The sequence below is a fragment of the Manis pentadactyla genome, chromosome 9 (genome assembly GCF_030020395.1).
Source record: "Manis pentadactyla isolate mManPen7 chromosome 9, mManPen7.hap1, whole genome shotgun sequence".
NCBI classification, from domain to species: Eukaryota; Metazoa; Chordata; class Mammalia; order Pholidota; family Manidae; genus Manis; species Manis pentadactyla.
This window is the reverse complement of record NC_080027.1, coordinates 23164522-23186721: the sequence shown is the minus strand read 5'-3', so window position 1 is coordinate 23186721 and position 22200 is coordinate 23164522. Positions and strand designations below refer to the sequence as shown.

The window sequence follows — 22200 nt, the reverse complement described above, 5'->3', positions numbered from 1 at the left end:
AACAGGTCAGCAAAGAGCTGTGTTGGAATGTCGGCTCTGCTGCTGAGCTTGGCAAGGGTACCCTCTCTGAACTATTTGCTTCCATATAAAATGGCAACCTCGTAGTTCAAAGGTTTCAATACAGTTGGTAAGGATGTGAAATTCTAGAGTGTTGTGCTATAAAAAGCACCATGCAACTGCTTTTCTAAATGTCAAGCCAATTTGAAGTTGAAAAATGGTTAAGATCCCAGATTTTTACTTCTCATTAGGAGAAAGCATTTTAGAATGTCCTGTATTGTTTAAATTTACAGATAGTAAGGACAGTGAGTGCATCTATAGGTATGAAGATTTTCATTTTCTCAGTCCATTTTTAGAGCCGTGCTCGGCGGTCAGCTCTCCCCGTGTCCTCTGCCTTTGTCTTTCTCTGTTCACGTTCACTTCCCTACTCCTGTTCTGCACTGAAACCTGACATACTTGGGGCTAACGTGGCTGAATCTCACTTTAGGATGGGAACTATTTCCCATATTTTTCACTTTAGGATGAGAACTGAGACGATAGGCAGTTGACAACTGGAAAATCCTGTCTTGAAATAGCAAGCACCGTGGTGCAAGTGGACAGAAGTCAGTGACCAGAGCTTGGTGGTTCTAAAGTTTGCTGTTTTTATCTACAAGTCCACTTTCAGAAACTTAGCCTATAGACACCCTTCACGAAGCAGAGATTCACAAAGATCACTGTGTAAGGATTATCGAGGAGGCCTGTGGAAGTGGAAGATTGAAATCAGTCTGAAGGTCCAATAAGAGAAGACTGAGTAAATTATGGTGGAGGAGCCCCAGACACGGGCACTTATTTTTACTTCTCTGAAAGTTAAGCTCAAATGGCCAAGGAGTTTTTCCACTCCTTCTATTCTAGCTGTTCTTGCTTCAGAACCAGAAAAACTTCCATGTGCTACTATACCCATTACCCTGCTTCCTGATCAGGAAACTGGTTGTAGAACAGACTACAGTTGTCTGGAAACCTGATGAGGGAGATGTTTGAGATCTAAAAGGAACCTACAATCTGCAAGTGTTTCCGATAACGCGTATACCAAGGAGATGAGGCCAGTGGCTGAGTCTACTCTCTTACCCAAATCTATCCACAACTTCTCTCTTAACTGTCCTTATAGGTCCTGCCAATCCCAGCTCCTGGAGATCCAAAAAGGCAGTAATCGAGATCTGTGTCCAGTATTTGAAAAAGCCTAATGGAAATCATACATTTACCTCTAAAACCTTACTATCAGATTTCACCAGAACACATCAAATCAAAGTGATAACCCTTGACTAGCTCACACTGGCCAGGAGTTCTAATTTGCATTCTATATTGTTGATAAATAAAAACAGGCAACTGATTTATTTAAGAAGTTTACTTTTTTAGTAAGAAAAAATTCAGACCATGAGGGAAAAATGCTTTTAGTACTTTTAAAGACAGAACTACCTAAATCACCACTGGTCTGTTGCATCAAAGAAACTGAACCTACTTGTGCATATACTACTTGTAAGGTCAAATCCAAAGCTAAAACTTTACACTTATTTTACAATAGCAATGCCCTTTCTCCATCCTCTAAACATGCAGTCTCTTATAAACTTTACACAAAACCCACCAGTATTATAAAGCATTGACTCTAAAGTTCCCAAAAGAGGAAGGGCTGCACACGAGACAGAGGTGAACGTTAATAGTTGGCAAGAGGGAAGCCACCTTGGTTGAAGGAACAAGTCTGATGTAAGAGAGAGATTGCCCAAGATATTTTTGTATATATCATTTGAAATAAAAAGTAACTTTTCAGTGAACAATTATTATACATCCATGCTATGGATTGCATTGTGCAAGCAATAAGAAGAATGAAGCTTAGAAATAGAGACATGCAATAATGCCCAAGAAACTAAGGAAAAACGAGCAAAATGTAGGGTGATATGTATAATAGAATCCTATTTGCCTAAAAAGAAAGTGGATTAAATATGTATATTGCAGTGTGTGTGTATACAGATGCCTTCCTATATGCTTAACCAAGTCTAGAGGGAAACATACCAAATGCATCTACTGTTCCCTCTGAGGAGTAGGATTGGAGGATAGAGTACTTTTTGCTTTACATATAGACTTCAGTATCATTTTAAAGGATTTATCACCTTTGTACTTAGACCAAACCCAAAACACCCACCTAAGTTTTGAAGGGCAGTGGAAACAGTGAACTCAGCAACCATGTTCTCAAGGATCAGAAAAGCCGACGGTGGGCGCGGGTTTGGGTGTGCAGAGATGCGCACGTCCCAGCTCACAGCATTCGCCAGCGGAAGCCGCAGTGCGGAGAGACGCCGACAACATCCACGGGGGGCTGCTCTGTTTTCAGTAACCTAGAGATGTGTCTGATGCTTGCGCGAGCTGCTGACAGGGTCTCCCTTCCCCCGACACGCCCTCCGGCGTCAAGGACGACTGCCTTGGGGTCGCGTCCCTGCGGGGTCGTCCTGGGTCCCTTGGTCTTGGTTACATCTCCCCGCGTTCTGTTCCGCCACCTCCCCTCTCCCCGTGTTACAGTTACCCAGCCCTTCTGAACTGTGTTCCCTCAGGGCTTGTCCCTGCTTTACTGCACGGGCAAGACGTCCCGAGAGGCTTCCCGACCTCTCGCCGCCCTTCTCCTCACCCCTGTGGGGCGTGGTTGCTAACTGCAGCGAGCGCAAAGTGCGGTGGGCTGTGTACCATCTCCTGTGGGCCCCAGAACCGCTTCCCGAGTCTGCGCTCCTCGTGCACCCGAACGCCATGAAATGAGAAGGTACAGTGTACACCTTGGTTTCTTGGATCCCAGTCTCGGCGGGGACATTCTGTTCACAGCATGTATGTTCTGTCGGGTATTTCACGCGTTGCTGAATGAGGTGGAACAACTGTCATCCTCGTTTGTGCGGACTCCTGAATTACAGTTAATATTATGGAAGCAGAAACTTCAATTAGTCGTCTGGCTACAATACAGGGGAGAATGATAGGCTCACTAGGTGGTGTTTTCTGATTTGCTAAAGAATGTTTACAGTTAGAACCATTGTTATTAGTTCCCTTGTCATTTAAGAAATGTGCCAGACCCTGGCGGGGCTGCGGGTAACACCTGCCTGCAGCCAATGGAAGCCCCGCCCAGGGCCTGAGTTCCCGGCAGGCGTAGGTCCGCACACAAAGGGCCAGGGCTTGATTTTCAGTTTTTATTTCATTCCCTCAAACCAATTTTTCACAGCTGAAAATATAACTTACAGCTTAACATTTACAGGGGCCAGACTCTATGATTTAATATTTTCTTTTCTGAAAGAGACAAAAACCTCAGGCTCAGGAATCAAACACTTTCCAAGGCAATGTTCAGGACCGGAGCTTTAAAAGTACCAAATAAAGAAATGGAAAGCTGAGGGAATAACCCTGTGTGAGTTTTGGGAAGGGGGACAGTTTAATTTACATCTGGGTTTGCCCGTGGAGGCCTCTCACTGGGGACTCGTTTCCATTTCTCCTTTCATTAGGAACATTACCCCGCTGACAAGCTGGGAGGTAGAATTCTGGGAGGCAGATGGTGTCGGAGGACACACAGACTCCAGCAGCCACCCGTCCAAGCTGCCTTCCTGCAGGTGGGCTCTCTGTGTCAAAGAGGAGAACTGCGCACATCATCCTTGACCCCCTTTAATGTGGGATCCTCACCCTGCTGCTTCATGGTACTGGAGGCCAGAATAAGGAACCTCCTGGCACGGGGCTTGGTTCCTCTGTCCATCGCCTGGGGAAAGGGCTCAGGTATTCATGTTTATACACGTGTACAGGTGGCCTGAAGGCGAAAACCTTCAATGTGGCAGGTGCTAGAGCTGCAAGTCAGTTGTGCAGACAACTACTCTCTTGCCTTACAAACCAAGTAGTGTCTTTGGAGCCATTGTAGATCCTGAGGGCTCCTGTCTGTATACTCCAAAAGATCCCTTCTTGTAAACCTGGATTCATGATTCAAAGAAAGGCCTCACACTAACATCTCCAGTTAACTCCTTATCTGCCACATGGGGGAGTGGAAAAGATGTGGACATCTGGGACTCAGAGAGAGAACAGGAAGGCAATGTGCTAGCTCTCCTTCATATTTACATGGGTGAATTTGCAGCTGAGGACTGGGGACACAGCCACTAACCTCAGCCTCCACTGCTGAGCTTCGGCCTCCACTTCAGGAAGGGTGATACTTTTGGTCTGTGGCTAAGCATGCTAGAGAGGGAAAGACAATGGAAAATGAACTCGTGCCTACTAAAGAGCTTGCCAGATGGGAGTTGGGATGGAGAACCTTTCAAGTAAACACTGTGATCAACAACCTGAGAGAGTAAGAGCCAAGCCCAGCTGGGACCTGGTCCCCAATTCTACCTGGAACCCCAATACTCAGAACATTTTATCAGTTTCCAGTACTCAGATAATTTAGTGCTTATTGCCTTCCAGATTCTTGAAGACTCCTCAGGCCGTTCTTAACTTGCTCGGTGAGCTCTGTGCATACTGTGGGCTTCACTTGATACCCTGACTGTGAGGTAGGTAAGCACCAAATGGTTCTTAGCCCAGCTGGGAGAGAACAAGGGCCTGATTGAGACGTGAAGCGTTGGTGACGCAGGGGATGGATGTGAAGCCCGAGCTAACTGCCCAGTTGTACTATTCATCATGCAGCTTTCACACATGTAGTGTTACCTAGCTTGTCATGAGGCCATTTGGAGGCCAGATGCTGCCTATAATGGAGAAGAACTTTGGTGAAAATTAGGGCCGTAGGAGGGAAAATCCAATTGATGTTGGAATAAAATGAAGAGCATGGTAATTTTCTCTCTATTCCTTATTACCAGTGCTGGTCCCTCAGGAACATGTTAAGATCCTCTCCTTAAAGCTCCAGGCCATGGGGCTCTTGCCCTGCTCACAGTAACTCAAGACAGCAGAACAGCAGGCTCTTGGTCCCGACCTCTGCTTTGTGGGCAGCAGACTGTCTAAAAGCCTCAGGTTTTCTCATAGTTGCCCCTGCGGCAGAGGGTTAGAGGCAGAAGCAGGGCAAATAGGAGCACAGAGAATTTGTTCCAGTGCTGACTGCACACTCAATCTGGATACTCTGGTTTCAGATACCGGGATTCCTCCAATGGCCAACCCCCAGGCAAGAACAGAACAGTGAGCTAGCAGCAGGTGCCTGTACCAAACCATTGGTAGGGGTCAACATGGCCCTGAAGCTGCAGCCAAGCAAAGGTCAAGCACACTTCTCCTTGAACTTTGTGCAAGTGCTAGAAAGGACCTTCCAGTCCAGAGTCCTCGACTCCACACAGTCACTTTTGTTAATGTCTGGCAGTCTCATCAGGAATGGGTGGCTGTAGTGGGACAACAGGAGACTCTGGGGTAGATTGGCCATGTTTACTGCTTTTGTTGGGAAATAATGTTTTCCTCTTGAGGTAGGACTGTAATTGGGCCCAGTCTTGGCTAACACTCAACATCCTGCAGCTCAATCTCCTCAGTTGTGCTTTCTGCAAAGCAAAAACAAGTCAATGAGTTGCAAATCAGCTGCAAGGTAGTTTCTTGGTGAGAACAAGATACCATGTGCTACCTCCAGCCATAAAAGCATGAATTATCACAAGACCCAGAGAATTACCTTTGAGTTTGTGTCTTCTCTTCCTCTGGAATTTATATGCACACTTATTACAAACCCACATGAGGCTGATTAACACTGCGGCCACAGCAGCAAGAAAAGCAAGGAAGACAGCAACAAAGTGGAGGTCTTCATAGAGGATCTCTAGGGAGCGGGATGAGGGGAAGGGGGAGACAATGTCTCTTTTAATATTGTGCAGTCAGTTTCCCACACACTTGCAGTTCAGAGGGGTGCTGGGCCCCTGGGGATGTCTTACCCGACACATGCAGCATGATGGTGCCAAACTGGCTGCTCCCCAGGTGCTCTGTCACTGTGATGACATAGTAGCCAGAATCTCTCACGCTCACACTGAAGAGCTGGATGGAGCCATTGTCAAAGGTGCAGACTCTGTCCTTGTGGCTTTGGGAGATGTTGGCCTGAGTCCCTGGCTTCCATTCCACGATCTTTTGCACTCCCCAGGTGGACGTATACTTCCATTCGATGGTTGGGACACCGTGGCAGGAATATTCAACTGAGAGCAGGATGTCTTCTTCCACTGTGGCATTGATGGCAGACTGGGGAATGTACAGTGACACGCCCTGACCTGCAGGATGGAGTGCTACATGTGGGGCAACTTGTATGAACTTATTGGGGAATGAACTTCTATAATTCATTAAATTACTTAGCAAATATTTATTGATTGCCTAGGACATGTCAGACTCTCTTCTGCATTCTGGTGCTGGTGCTACAACGGTGAATGTTATGGACTGAGTATTTGTATCCCACCAGCTTCAGCTGTCCTACCAAGGCAGCCTGGCACAGCTCCAAGCCCCGACCAGCCTGTGCTGGACCAGCTGTTTTGCCAGGACCGCTCCAGCGTTATGTGTATCAGGATACCCCTGGTCTGTGAGCTCCACCGCCAGCCATACCTCCTGGGAAGCCCGGATGTGGAGTGCCCTGGGATGGCCCTGGCCCATGGCTACTCCAGCCAACCTGTGAAATACCACAGGACCCCCACAGGGGACTTTTCTGCACAAGGCCAGTCCTTCAAGACCAGAAGAAGCAGCTGTCCTGCAAAATTGATAGAAATAAACACAGAGAGTCAAAGAAAGAACCAAGAGAGCTGAAGAATACAATAACTGAAATGAAAAATGCACCAGAGGGAAACAACAACAGATAAGATCAGCAATCTGGAAGACAGAGTGGTAGAAATCACCCAAAGAACAGCAAAAAGAAAAAAGAATTTTAAAAGACAAGAATAGTTTAAGGGGCCTCTGGGGCAACATTAAGCATACTAACATTCACATTGTAGGGGTTCCAGAAGGATAAGAGAGAGAGAGAAAGGGCAGAAAACTTATTTGAAGAAATTATTGCTGGAAATTTCCCTAATCTGGAGAAGGAAACAGATCTTCAGGTCCAGAAGTACAGTTCCAAACAAGATGAAGCCAAAGATATCCACAACAAAATATATTATAATTAAAATGGCAAAAGCTAAGGGAAAATGTTAAAGGTAGAAAAAGAAAAAACAAATAGTCACATACAAAGGGAACCCCACAAGACTATTGTCTGAGTTTTCAGCAGAAACTTTGCAGACCAGAAGGGAGTGGCATGATATATTCAAAGTACTGAAAGGAAAACACTCCCAACCAATAATATTCTACCCGGCAAGGTTATCATTTAGAAATGAAGAAGACACAAGGAGTTTTCCAGACAAGCAAATGCTAAAGGAGTTCATTACCATTAAGTCAGCCTTACAAGAATATCAATGAGTCTTTGTGAAGTGAAAAAGGACATAACTAGATATGAGAAAATATGTGAAAGAAAAAAATCTCACTGGTAATGGCAAATATATAGTAAAGGCAGTAAATCAGCCACTAAAAAAGTTAGTATGAAGGTTAAAAGCCAAAAATAGTAAAACTAAGTATACCTACAATAAGTAGTTAAGGGATACACAAAGTAAAATGATGTCAAAAACATAAAACATGATGGGGGGAGTAGTAAAAATGTAATGCTTTCAAAATCTGAACTACTGCTATCTATATAGTCAGTATATATGAACCTCATGGTCACAACAAATCAAAAACTTAAAATAGATACACACACAAAGACAAAGGAACCCAAACATAAAGCCACCAATCCACAAGAGACAAGACCAAGAGACGAAGAAAGAGTAAAGAACTACAAAAACACCAGGAAACAAACAACAAAATAGCAATGGCAATAAGTAAATAACTATCAATAATTACTTTAAAATAGACTAAGTCCTTCAATCAAAAGACATAGGATGGGTGGATTAAAAAATAAGACCCATCTATATGCTGCCTGCAGGAAACTCAGTTCAGATCTAAAGACACACACAGTCCAAAAGTGAAGGGATGGAAAAAGATACATTCCTTGCAAATGGAAGAGAAAGCTGGTACTCATACCAGACAAAATAGACTTTAAAAGAAAGGCTGTAACAAAAGACAAAGAAGGGCATTAGATCATGATAAAGGGATTAATCAGGATACAAAATTTGTAGATATTTATGCACCCAACATAGGAGCACCTGAATATACAAAGCAAATACTAACCAACATAAAGGAATACCCACTTACATCAATGGATAGATCATCCAGACAGAAGATCAATAAGGAACACTGACCTTAAACTACATATTAGATCTGATGGACTTTATAGATATATACAGAACATTTCATCCAAGAACCATAGAATATCCATTCTGTCAAATTGACATGGAATATTCTCCAGGAGAGATGTTAGGCCAGAAAAGAAGTCAATAAAATCAAGAAGATTGAAATCATATCAAGCACCTTTACCATATTTTTCTAGTATGAAACTAGAATTCAATAAGAAAACTGGAAAATACACAAACATGTGGAAACTAAACAACATGTTACTAATCAACCAATGAAGAAGTCAAAGAATAAAAAAATACCTTGTGGCAAATGAAAATGGAAACACAAATTCCCAAAATCTATGGGATGCAGAAAAAGTTCTCAGAGGGAAGTTTGAAGTGATACAGGCCTATCTCAAGAAACAAGAAAAATCCAAAATAAAAAATCCAACTTTACACCTAAAGGAGTTAGAAAAAGATGAACAAATAAAGACCAAAGTTAGCAGAAGAAAGTAAACAATAAGGATCAGAGCAGGAAAAAAAAAAAGAAAGAAATAGAGATTAACAATAGAAAAGAGCATGAAACTAAAAACCAGTTTTTTGAAATGACAATCAGGAAAGCTTCAGCCAAACTCATCAAGGAAAAAAGAGAGAAGGCCAAATAAAGAAAAAGAAATAAAAGAAGTTACAACTGACACCACAGAAATGCACAGGATCATAAGAGAACACTATGAACAATTGTACACCAAATTATAAGATCTAGAAGAAATAGGTAAATTCCTAGAGACACACAACTTTCCAGGACTGAATCATGAATAGGAAATATGAACAGAATACAGGTAATGAAATTGAAGCAGTAATTTAAAAACTCCAAATAAACTAGAATTCCAGTACCAGATGGGTTCATAGGTGAATTCTACTGAACATTTAAAGAATTAGTACTTATCCTTCTCAAATCATTCCTAAAAACTGAAGAGGAGGGAATCCTTCAAACTTCATTTTACAAGCCAGCATTTCTCTGATGCCATAACCAAACAAGCACACCATACAAAAAAAGAAAACTACAGGCAAATATCCCTGATGAACATTAATGCAAAAATCCTCAACAAAATATTAGCAAACTGAATTCAAGAATACATTGAAAGGATCAAACACCACTGTCAAGTGGGATTTACCCTAGGGATGCCAGGATGTGCCAGGATGGTTCAGCATCTGCAAATCAATCAAGGAGATAAACCCCATTAATAAAATGAAAGATAAAAATCATATGATCGTCTTAATAGATGCAGAAAAAGCACATGACAAAATTCAATATTGATTTATGAGAAAAACTCTGAACCAAGTGGGTATAGAAGGAATGAACCAGCATAATAAAGGCCATATATGACAAGCTAACATTACACTCGATGATGAAAAGCTAAAAGCTTTTCCTTTAAGATCAGGAATAAGGCAAGGATGACTACTCCTGCCACTTTTATTTAGCACAGTATTGGGAATTTTAGACACAACAATGAGTCAAGAAAAATAAAAGGCATCCAAATTAGAAAGGAAGAAATAAAGCTCTATTTACAGTTGACATATTATATATAAAAAACCCTAATGAATCCACCAAAAGGCTGTTAACAACTAATCGATAAATTTAGTAAAGTTGTAGCATACAGATGAACCAAATTAGCATACAGAATTTTTTTGCATTTCTTTACACTGATAATGAGCTTTCAGAAGAGAAATTAAGAAAATAATCCCATTTATAACTGCATCAAAAAGAACAAAATGCCTACGTATAAATTTAACCAAGGAGGTGACAGACCTGTACTCTAAACACTATGACATTGATGAAAGAAATTGAAGATGACACAAATAAAGCAAAGATATCCTGATTCATAGATTGGAAGCATTAATATTGTTAAAATGTCCATACTAACCAAAGCAATACAGATTCAGTGTAACCCCTATCAAAATATCAATCGCATTTTTCACATAACTAGAACAAGGATCCTAAAATTTGTATTGAACCACAAAATACCTTGAATAACCAAAGTAATCTTGACAAAGAAAAACAAGGCTGGAGGTATCACACATTCTGATTTCAAACTATACTACAAAGCTATAGTAATCTAAATAGTATGGTACAGGCATAAAAATAGACACTGTAGATTCTGTAGATCAGTGGTGTAGAATAGAGCACCTAGAAAAAAAAGCCCACACATATATGGTTAATTAATCTATCACAAGGAGGCAAGAACATGCAACAGGGAAAAGACAGAATCTTCAATAAGTGGTTTTGGGGAAAGCGGACAGCTACATGCAAAAGAATTAAACTGGGCCACTATCTCACACTACATACAAAAATAAGTTAAAAATGGATTAAAGATTTGAATGTAAGACCTGAAACCATAAAACTCCTAGAAGAAAACATAGGCAGTACGTTTTCTATCTCATTGGTCTTAGCAATACTTTTTAGGACCAGTCTTCTCAGGCAAAAACTACAAAAGCTAAAATAAACAAGATTACATCAAACTAAAAAGCTTTTTCACAGTGAAAGAAACCATCAACAAAATGAAAAGGCAGCCTACTGAGAAGATATTTGCAAATCATACATTTGATAAGAACTTACACAACTTACTGTCCAAAAAACTCTCAGTTAAATAATAAACAAAGAACTTGAACACATATTTTTCAAAAAAAGATACAAAGATAGCCAACAGGCACAATGTGACTAATAATCAGGGAAATGCAAATCAAAACCACAGGAGATATCACCTCATACCACCAGTCAGACTGCCTATTATCAAAAAGACAGAAAATGAGCTTTGGTGAGGATGTAGAGAAAAGGGAACTCTCAAAGCACTGATGATGGGAATACAAACTGGTGCCGTCACTATGGAAAACAGGAAGAAGATTCCCCCAAAATTTTTAAATAGGATTACCATAAGATTCAGCACTTCCACTTCTGGGTACATATCTGAAGAAAACACTAGTCTGAAGAGATACCCACCCCTTTGTTCACTGCAGTATTATTTACAATAACTAAGATATGGAAGCAACCTTAATGTGCATCGATGTATGAATGGATAAAGATGTGATACACACATACAATGTAATATTTCTCAGCCATAAAAAAGAAAGAAATCTTACCATTTGCAACAATACGGATAGATCTAGAAGGTTTTATGCTACATGAACTAAGAGTAAGACAAATACTGTGTGATTTCACTTATACGTGGAATCTAAAAAATGAAACGAACAAAACAGATTCATAGAGACAGGAAACAAATTGTTGATTATCAAAATGGGGGAGAGGTGGGTGGGGCAGGTGGAATAGGTGAAGGAGATTAAGAGGTAGTACTCCCAGTTATAAATAAATGTAAGGGTGACAGATGGCAACTAGACTTATGGTGGGGATCATTTCATAATGAATAAAAACAATGAAGCACTAGGATATACACCTGAAACTAATAGGATATTGTATGTGAGCTATATTTCAATTAAAAAAAGAGCCTTTTAGGCAGAGGAACTACTATATAAGCTATGAGGTGAGAGTAAGTTTTGGGGTGTCTGAGGCACAGGGAGAAAGCCAGTGTGCTTGAATGCAGGAGGAGTTAGGAGACAGGCTGGAGAGCTGGCAGGCCCCTGGTCAGGACATGAGGGCAGTGTGGGATCCACGCCGGGTGACGGGAAGGCATAGGAAGGCCCAGGCGGGAGGTCACCTTCTCCAGGAGCTTGAGAACGTCTGTTCCGGAGGTCAGGAGGCAAGAGTAGCCAGGGGGTTGCCGCTGGGACTGATGAACTAAAGTGGGGGTGGGTGAGGCAAAGAGGCGTCAAGCAGAGGTTTCTGCTTGAGTGTGTAGGTGAATAGTAGTGCCGCGGGCTAAGGTCATATAAATGCCATTATACATGCATTAAGTAGGCACCATGCACAGGCCCACTGCGATTCTGTCAAGGATTTAGGGAACTGCAGTGTCAACAGAACTAGCTTGTCCAAGTTCACCCCCCTGAGTCACATGAGGCCTGCTGATGCCAAAGCTCACATATTTAACTCTATGCCCAAATCAAAGGTCAGCAGCTGGCAGTGGTGGAGCGTACAGAATGGGCCACATGCCCCCACACACTGAGAGGGGTGCTCAGGGCTGGCCGGCCACTGGAGAGTGACTAGCGCAGGACTGAAGCTTGGGGCCTGCCCCTTGGTCTCCACCTCGGCTTCCTGGGTGGCCCCCCCTCACTCTCTGGGTGCCCGTTGCCCGCAGGCCCCTGTGAGGTGGCTCCAGGTAGCCACACCTCTTACCTTCCCAGGCCCTTGTCACTGTCCTCCTCCACCCCTGGCACACCTTCCCTCATACCTGAAGAGGGGACTAGAGATAATCCAGGAAATCCCATGCGGCAGTAGCGGGAGGTAGTAATGGCTTTCAAGAGTTACGGCTGCCAAGTAACGGAAAGGAAATCTCTCCCAACTCTTTATTTTGAAAAGTGTTAAGCTCACAGGCAGTTGAAAGACAAGGACAATTAATATCTATACACCCTCACCTATATTAACGTTTATTATTAACATTTGCCACACTTCTGCACTTCTTCTCTCTTTCTCTAAAAAACAGGCCAGATTCCAGGCCAGCCCTTGGAGGACAGGAATTATATATTTTCTTAAACTCTGTGGCCCCTGTGCCCAACACAACACCTGACACATCATGATTGGTCAGTAAAAGTTTGTTGAATGACCAAATATTCATAGTGACAGAAAGAGCAAACGTTTGCTCTTTTTCCCAATAGAAATGTTGCTGCTTATTGGGTGGTTTGAGAAATTAGGCACTAATTGAGAAAGTAGGTCTAAACGCTAACATGCATAGACCTACTATAGAAAGAACTAGAATTTAGTTCAGGTTTTGTGCGTCGATTACCATATTATATACTCGTCATGGACGTTGCAGTCCTGATCTCTCATTTTTCACATGAGAGTTAGCGACATGTCCACACAGGTACGAGGCAGCAGAGGTGGGATTTGAATGCAGTTCTGTCTGACTCAAACCCTGTGTTTTTCCCACTCTGCTTTGCATCAGTCTATCTATCATTTCTCTAGGTTTTCTGATTTCTGACCCCAAATATGAGCAGTTGGAACAGCGATTACTGTTAAGAGCAGAAGAACCATATTTAGAACCAGTGACAAACTATATCATAATGTGTATTTCATATATGTTGTGTGTTAACCACGTTGGTCAAAGGTATAGACTAGTCTCCTGAGAGGCAACCAGTTCTCACAGTAGCCTTGGGGACCTTGCTTTGGAGCCTTTCAGGTACTCTGACCCAAGAAACAGCAAAACTAAACAAAAGTAGCCAGCCCAACTTTCTGAGATGCTCATACAAGCTGCAAACAGGCCACCTAGTCAGTGGTTGTTTCTGTATCTTTCTCTTGACCAGAAAAACCTCCTTCCAATCAGACAAACTAACCAGGCATTTAACTAGGTCCTAGGAACAAAGAGTTCCTCCTCCTGTCAAGGTGCAGACAATTAAGAATAAATCATCTTACGGTAAAGATGGAAAATTGACAGTTCCAAGAGTTTCAAGGCAAACTGCCTGGCAGCTGTTAAAAAAGATGAAGTAAAGCATCACCACCACACCTCATGCTAAAATCATTCCAGAAAAAAAGTCCAGAGAAACTTAGTGACTAGACCAATATTAAGACTTGGCTGAATCATTCTTTTCAAGGAAACTGGTTCAATAAATCAGATTTTACTTGTAAAATGGATGGCAGACAGTCATTAAAGGAATGAGCTTTGAATGGACAAGAAAAGATGTCTACAACATACTAAATTAAAAAATAAATTTATAAAATAGCATATGATCTTATTTATATTTGTACGGATATGTGCTGATATATACATATATATAGAAAAATGTCAGTAAATGTAAGCTACACTGTTAACAGAAATTGCCCCTTAGAGATTTAATGGCAACAAAATTTTATTTTCCAAGCTATATGTTTATGTAATTTAATGTTTCACATTTATTGCATTGATAATTAAAAAAATATATTTTTAAAAATACATTTTAAGTTCTCCTGGTTGGACCAAGCAATCTAGTGGGCTAAGATTAAAGTTCACCTTGCCATTCATCTTCATTTGAATTCTATGTGCAAAGCAGAGAACTAAATTCTACCCATTTCCCAGAAGATGCTGACCCCTCCTTTAAGGAAGAAGTCATAGAACTGAGGATCTTAGCAGGGCAGAAGTCACTGGACCCTGAGCCAAGAGGCTTCCTGGAAGCCGGATTTCCCGGTGCTCTCGGGAGACCTGCTGGGGCTCATCAGCGAGAATTCGCGAGGCAGAAGAAACCAGCTGCCTATAGCAACTGCTGCAATGTAATATAATACTCAGAAGGCTTTTTTATTCCTTTTCTTTCAAAACAATGACAGAGGCAGTGCTTTGCTGCTTTTAAAACTCGATTACTTAAGAAGGATGTATTTCTTGAAATCACAACAAAGGTCAATACTGTTCATATTTCAACTGTTTGCAATTTCAGTGAACAAGAATAGCAGCAAATGGCGAGACAGAACGTTGCTGACGTGGTCTCTCAGAGCAAGGAGTGACGGAGGGCGCAGCTCAATCAGGACAACTCTTTCAGCTCACTTATCTGGAAAGCCCCTTCTCCAGCCAGCGCGATCAGCAGGTGCAGCTGAGAGCCAGCGCATGCGCATCACAGTCACCCTCATCAAGCCTGTAGGCAGCTAAACTCAAAAGTCAGAAAGCCTCATTCACGAGTCCTCGTTCAGGAAACGGTGGGAGCAGGGTGGTGGAGCGACGAACCCCACTGCAGAAGGGTTCTTCCAGGGGGCAGTGAGGTGTGGTGGAGACGCCTGATGCCCGCAGGATCAGGGCCGACCTGAGCAGTGAGACCTGGAAAAAGTACCTTTACTTAGGAGCTCAGCTTCCTCCCCCGTAGAACAGGACCGGCAAACGTGAGGAGGACGGCTGTGGGGCTGTGACAGGCCCCGCGTGCGGCCCGGCTGGGCACACAGCCTAGTACCGGGGCGGGGCTGCTGCCCTGCTGCCCGTCCTCCTCGGGTCAGGCCTCTGCCCTTGGCCTCAGGGTGACCAACCCTCCTGGTTTGTCCGGGCCTGAGAATGCGCCCCGAATTCAGGAGCTTCAGTGCTAAAACCAGCACAGTCATGGGCAAACAAGGACAGCTTGTCCCCCCATCTGAGACGCAAAGAAATGTTGAAGAGAAAAGAGAAAACAAAGATAAACTATGAGGCGACCAAGCGGGCCTGGCAAGTGGGTGCAGACACGGCTAGTCCCAGGCGAGTTGAGGGAGCGTGAGAACCAGTGTCCCCTGAGCCTGCTGGCCCCCCAACACCTCCCCCATGGGTGGGCAATGCCACCGCACCCCCGCCCCAGTTGCTAAGCTGCAGCTTCCTCCACGGCAGGCCGTGGCTCGTGGGTGCTGGCTTGGGGAAGGGTAGGTTATCATCCCCATTTTACAGAGGAGCAAATGCATGTCTACTGAAGTTAGGAGATTTGTGCAATGTCACAGTAACTGGCTGAGCGGAAGTGGAAATCCTTGGTACTACTGTTCGCTGTCCAGTAATGAGCCGGGAAAGTCTGCAGGAGGTGGGGAAGGGGGAACTCATATAAACTGAGGTGTGAAGAATAACATTTTTAAAGCATGGGGAAGGGCAGAAGCACAACCGCAGCAGGTAAACAGGGACCCCACCCAGGGAGGCAGGAGGGATCCTCAGGTTTGGGACCTGACAAGTAAGAAGTGCAGGTGCCTGTAGCATGAGGAACCTGTGGCAAGCTGGGGGCCTCTGAAGGGCAGGGAGAAGCCAGGATGGTGTTCAAAAGAGGCATGGCATCATCGGCCCTTCCAGAAGGGCTGCCTGGCACCCAAACTCGTCATATCGTTTACACACATCACATGTAGGCCTGTCCTGTGCATCTGCAGAACCCCTGGGCGGAACCCTACGCGTTGGGAATGGCCTGAAGCCTCTGCCCTGAACTGGGGACAGGAGGGGTGCAGCAGGAAGTGCACACGAGCATGGTGGGTCTGCCCCTGACTCTGAGATCTTTGCTGAATCACTCAGGAGCTCCAGAGCACAGCACAGGGCCTGGCACTTTGCTCACAATTACTCACAGGGAAGAACGAGCACGGATATGCAAGCCCTGCCTGTCAACCCGCTGCCCATTCAGAGAGGAGAGAAGTGGGAGGGGCTGTACTGAGCTGAGGGGGCCATGGGTCTGGATGAGGGCAGTGCTGGCAAGACCCCTTTCGTGGCTCCACACCTGCAAAAGTCAAACAGCTAAGAGTAGAAATGGCACAATTTGAAGCTGCAACTAAAATATCCGTGTCCCTGCAACACTATTCCTGAAAGAAGTGAGGCTGGAATTTTGGGAACATAGCTTTGTGTGGGAGGCCAGCCCAGCAACCCCAAATAATGGCTTTGGCAGACAGATGCCATGAAGTGTTGATGGCTGACCTCTGCACGCTGTTTATACGCACCCTCCTGTTCGCTCGGGTGCCAGTTCCCCCTCTCAGGGCCTGATTACTCAGAGGCCAAAGCTCAGCTCGTCCCCGAGGGAGCTCCCCCATGATCTTGCTGTATCATGGCCTTGGGAAACCACCCAGATGTCAGCCAAACCCTGACACACACAGTTTGGATGGAGGCTGGCAGGCTGCCCCCACCTCAAGTTCCTGTATTTGTACCCCAACCAGATAAACAGCTCCCAAACAGCAATAGCCAGGAGTTTTGCTGGCCACATCTGTTAGCTACTAACTGGCATATGCAATGGTCACAGCCCAGTGAAAGTCAGGCTAGGAAAGCTGAATGACATGGCTGCTACCAGTCTGGCAGAGATGAAGGAGGTGGTAGCATCACATTACCAGGAGACGAACTCACACATCACTGTGGGCATTGTAAATGGGTGTAACCTGCTGGGAGGGCAGTATGGTGACATCTATAAGAATATTAAGTAGCACATACCTCTTGACTCAGAAATTACACTTTTAACAAGTTATCCTACAAAAATAATAAAGGCACATAGATACAAAGGCATATATGTGTTCATGCTGTCATTGAGGCGTAGCATATGTAGACAACTGTAGTAGTAGAGGACTGGAGACATCCTATGTGTTCACTGGTTGAGGCTGGTAAAAAACTGTTTCTCACTCTACTCACAATTCTTCTCACACCAACTACTCAGAATTAGTGCAGGTGAAGGGCTCAGACTCAAGACTGCCCCCCAAATTCGGACACCAATCACAAGTCCATGCGTCCTGTACTTCCGATCAACTGGCTATAAATCATGACCACCTTGTCAGGATTAATAATTTGCTAGAATGGTTCACAGAACTCAAAGAAGCACAACGCTTACTATGCCTGGTTTATTATAAAGAAGACAACTCAGGAACAGTCACATGGGAGAGATGCATAAGGCAGAATATGTGGGAAGGGGCGCAGAGCCTCATGCCCTCTCCGGGTGCACCTCCCTTGCAGCACCTCCCTGTGTTCACCAGACTTGTTCAGTCAGGGTGTGGTTTTGTTTTCAGGTTCCAGCACATATGCATGATTGACTCAATCCCTGACCACGGGATTAATTCAATCCCCAGCCCCTCTCCTATCCCCCAGGTGGGGGTGGAAGGAGACCAGATGACAGGGCTGGAAGTTCCAAACCTCTGATCACCTGGTTAGTTCTTCTGTCGAACAGCCTTCATCTGCCAAGAGTTGCCTCATCAGCAAACAAAAAGACACTCTTATGACTCAGGAGGTTCCAAGGGTTTTTGTGTTGGGAGCCAGGGACTAAGCCCAAATACTGTAACAAAAGACGCTCCTGTCACTCAGGAAATGACGAGAGTTCTAAGAGTTCTTATCAGTAACAGGGAGCAGAAACCACATATATTACATCACAACTGTTTATATAAATTATCAACTGTCATACTTTATAATACTACAGAGACATTAAAAATGATCTATACACATTGATATTTTAAGATCTCAAAAATAATGAAGCAGAGGGCCAAACAGTGTGTAGAGACTGTTTCCGAGTACAGTACTGATATGTGTATGCACACATGCTCACACAGATGCACATATCATATACCCATATTTACATATTTCCAGCCATATAAATGTATACAAAATCTCCAGAAGGACATTAAAAACCAGGAGTTGTGGTTGACTTTGGGGAGGAGACTGGGTGTCTAGAGGAGAAGAAAGCCTTACATTTCACTTTATACCTTTTGAACAGTTGGACTGCTTTAGGAAGTTTCTGAGTTACTTAATAAAGTAAAAACAGTGTAATCCTAAAAATAAATAAAATGCATGCCAGGATCAGGTCCAAGCCCCAGAATTTTCATGTTTGAAAATGTTAGTAACTCATGTGTATGCAAATGATGAAGGACTAAGACACAAACACTCAGCCTGTTGAGGCAGGAGGCTTGGGTTTGCTCCACAGGCACTTACTTGATCACTACTTACAGGTGAGGAAACTGAGGCTCAGAGGCATAACATAAACACGTAAGTTCTTGCCAAGCAGAAAATCAGAGCTGAAACTGCAACTCAACTTTCTTTTCACTGTCCCACAGCTGCCTCTCATAAGATGCTGAGACTAGAGTTGGAGTTTTACATGTTTTATGTTTCCCAAAAGAGCACATGGCTCAGTGCTGGTAAAGACTTGGAAGACAGATGTGACAAGAAGCAGCAGTCCAGACCTGGGCTTGCCAGGACGGCAGCCACATGGAGCTACCCTTCACCAGCTTGCAAAAACAATCCTGTTGCCTTGGGGTGGTTCCACCCTCTCCCCTTCCCAACAAACGATGTAAGAAATTCTTAGCCTCTCTTCTTCATCTTTAACCACGCTGGCCGTTCTTTTACTCCACGTATCTCCAGCACCCACCTGGACAACCCACCCAGCACCCCTGTCTGCTACAGCCTTCTCCCTCTGCTCTCCCCTGGCCTCCAGTCAGGCAGTGTGCTCTGAACACAGCCTTCCTGTTTACCGTTCAACCGCTCCCATTGGCCCCACTGGTCCTTCCACTCCAACTCCCCCTACTTCCCCCACTGGATCGTCCTCATTTCCCTCCCTGTTCAGCCTGGATTCCATGGCCCATCGTGTCCCAAGCACTCTTGCCAAACTCCACTGGCCTGTGTCATGCCTGGCAAAACCCTAGCCCTGGATCGACGACTCTCTATTCACTCTCTGCCCAAACCCGATGAGACAATGCTGCAGAAGGTCCCCCAGCACACACTCTCCGGCACAGTAAAGCACATCGTCGCCTGTGTACATTCAAGACCGCCAAATTCAAGAGGCCTCCTGGACTACCAATTGTACTATGTTTTCCACACAAATTCACTCTTTCTTCCACAGTTACTATGGCCTAGTCCCTCCAATCTCTTTGGACCTCCAAATTCCTCCTTATTCTCGGCAGGAGACCTTCTCCTCCTGGGACAATGCTGACCACCCTCTCCTGCCGGGAACACCCCTGTGGCTTCCGGGCCACCACACTCACCCAGTGCTCTTCCCAGCTCCTTCTCTGATGGCAGAGTGGAATCTCAGCAGGCGTCCTAAGAGGTCAGCTGCGACCTTCCCCGGATGCTGAGAAAACACGCTTGCTTCTTGGAGCAGAGGAGGGCAAAGGAGGGCAACAGAGCAGCTGGGGAAGCCCTAGGAAGGCCCCCTGCGTGTGCTCCGTGCAGCCGAAAGACTCCGGCTCCGTTTCGGCTGCATCACGCCCTGGCAGGGAGACTGCGCAAATCCCGCCACCTCTCTGACACACTATTTCCTCATTTGCTATTAGGGATAATCACACTTGGCTGTCCATGATTTAATTTAAAAAGAAAAAAGAAAAAATATGTGGGTGAGGAGTTTGACAGCCAGGAACAATTCCAAGGGGTCTAGAAAGTCCCCTCCCTGATTTCCCACCCCCTGTAAACCCTGATTCCAGGCCATGAGAATTCAGTCCAGTCTCCTTTCATTCAGTAGGCTCTTGGGAAGGGAAGAGAGGAGCCTAACATTTAGGGAGCACCAACCCAGCCCGCACACTCTGCAGGAAGCCCATTGTTCGTTAATGTGGCCCCTGACCAGCTCCGCCCAGTCTCCTCAGAGCCCCAGGAGGGGGCCTTGCAGCCACCTCCCTGGCCACAGCTGACAGGACTGGGGGTGCAGCCCCATCTAATCTACCTATTCACCATCTCTGATGAAGCCTGACTGACAGACATTCTTGATTGAATATTGGACCATCTGGGGAAGATTTGAACATCGTATCCCCAACTAATCAATTTGGAATCTTTGGGGGTAGCACCAAGGACTCTGATTTTTCAAAGTCCCCCAGATTCCGGTGTGCCACAAGGTTGAGGACCACTCAGGGGTTAGCGGCTGATGCCAATAACCCACTCAGGGAGGTACTTGCACAAAGCCTAAAGCCAGAGAAATGAAGGGCCACTGTGAAAGAAGGATATTCGAGGCATGGGTGACACTTTCAGAGAGGTATTTGGGGAAATTGACTCTTTCCAGTATCCCTCAAAATTTTATTGTATCTACTCCTATTTCTAGTGTTGTTTCGGGGCTAGAGAGGAAGAACAGTGAGTTATGTCATTCTCCACCCTCTCTAATGCTGTAACACAGTAATTCTCAACATTAAGCTGCACCTGAATCACCTGGAAGACTTATGAAAATACAATTGCTGGGTCTGAACCCCAATTTCTCATTCAGTAGATCTGGGGTGAGGCCCCAGGGTTTGCATTTCTAAGTTCCAAGGTAATGTTGCTGCTGGTCTCAGGACCACACTTCTAAAATTTCAGTAGTTATGATTCTGCAAGTCCTTGGGCGATGGATGCCCTGAGGAGGCTCCCGGTGTCCCTGCAGGCTGGCCCCTTATCTCCTTCTCCAACACTGGAAACATCGCCGCTGCCAAATGGGGGACAGGCCTCTGCTGCAGAACTTCTCGCCTTGGAGAAGAAAGACTTGGGACACCCAGTAATGCCAGAATGAGGGCCGCTGGGTAAAGACTGAAAGGAGACAGGTTCTGGTGAACAGAAGTGAGGCAGTGTGTGTGTAATGGATGCATTCATGGACTCAAGTCAGGTCTGAGTTCAAAACTTAGGTCTGCCAGTAATAGCTTTGTAGCCTAGGGTGCTGGCCTGCCAGTGGGTTTTGGCCCGGAGCCAGTTCACTCTTGATTTGGTGACACTGAACAATAGGAATGGAATGTTTTTTGGTGGAAAGGGTTTATATCCAGCTTTATTCCCACGGTGGCAGGTCAAGCTCTAGAGTCCCATCCACCTCAGAGAGAGTCTGCATGCAGCAAGCCGGTCTCTGTTTCTGGGCATCTCTACCCCTGCAGCCGTCTCAGTCTCTGTCCTCTGCACTGCCACCACTCCAGCCTCTGTTCTCCTGCAGCCCTGCAGCCCTGCAGCCCAGAGCACTGGGCGGAGCTCTTTATATAGAGTCAATGAGAACGTATTGCCCACATGTGTGCAGTGAGCAAGCCGACCAGGATCAGGTGAGAATCCCAGCCATAGGAAGTTTCATTTTCTCTGCAGGTACAATACTTATTTTCTTTCAGTCTCAGTTAGTGGTGTGTGGTGTCTGAAATACACGGATCCCACCTCTGGAGGCTGAATGAAGTGAATCAATATATCTAAGGAGTGATCAATAATATTAGCTGTTATTCATGAGAACTATTAATGAAGATGCACTGGGCTGCTTACTGAGGTGGTGAGCCGCTCCACCCCCAGGGGTGTGTAAGCAGAAGCTGGAGTCATACCAGGACTGGAAGCAGCAGATCTGAGTCTGAGAGCTGGAGAGCATTGTGTGGAGGAGTTCTTAAAACAGCCCAAATCACAGAGCAGGTAGAGAGCTGGAATGGGCATTCGTACATTTGATTCCCTTGTGGAAGTGTGGGCGACCTGAAATTCCTCCCTGTGGAATTCCTTTTGGCAACTTTCTACCTTAAGTAAGTGCCACCCTTACTGTAAAGCTGAACTCTTTTCCAAATGGCCATGGACCACGGTCA

At 44.8% G+C, this 22200-nt stretch overlaps 1 protein-coding gene across 4 annotated transcripts in view; it reads right to left on the bottom strand.

Moving 5' to 3' along the window:
- Positions 1-2935: 2935 nt before the first annotated feature.
- VSTM5 (V-set and transmembrane domain containing 5) overlaps positions 2936-22200 on the bottom strand; it is a 28046-nt gene continuing 8781 nt past the window's right edge. The window contains exons 2-5 of one of the 4 annotated variants that reach the window (XM_057507111.1): positions 9377-9413; positions 5862-6655; positions 5609-5785; positions 2936-5483 (exon numbers count right to left, since the gene is read on the bottom strand). In XM_057507111.1, the coding sequence (XP_057363094.1) occupies positions 5440-5483; positions 5609-5785; positions 5862-6258 (618 nt within the window). In that variant the 5' untranslated portion in view covers positions 6259-6655; positions 9377-9413 and the 3' untranslated portion in view covers positions 2936-5439. Of the gene's footprint in view, positions 5484-5608; positions 5786-5861; positions 9414-22200 lie in introns of all 4 variants that reach the window. The other 3 variants (XM_036923300.2, XM_057507110.1, XM_036923302.2) reach the window with 3 other exon arrangements.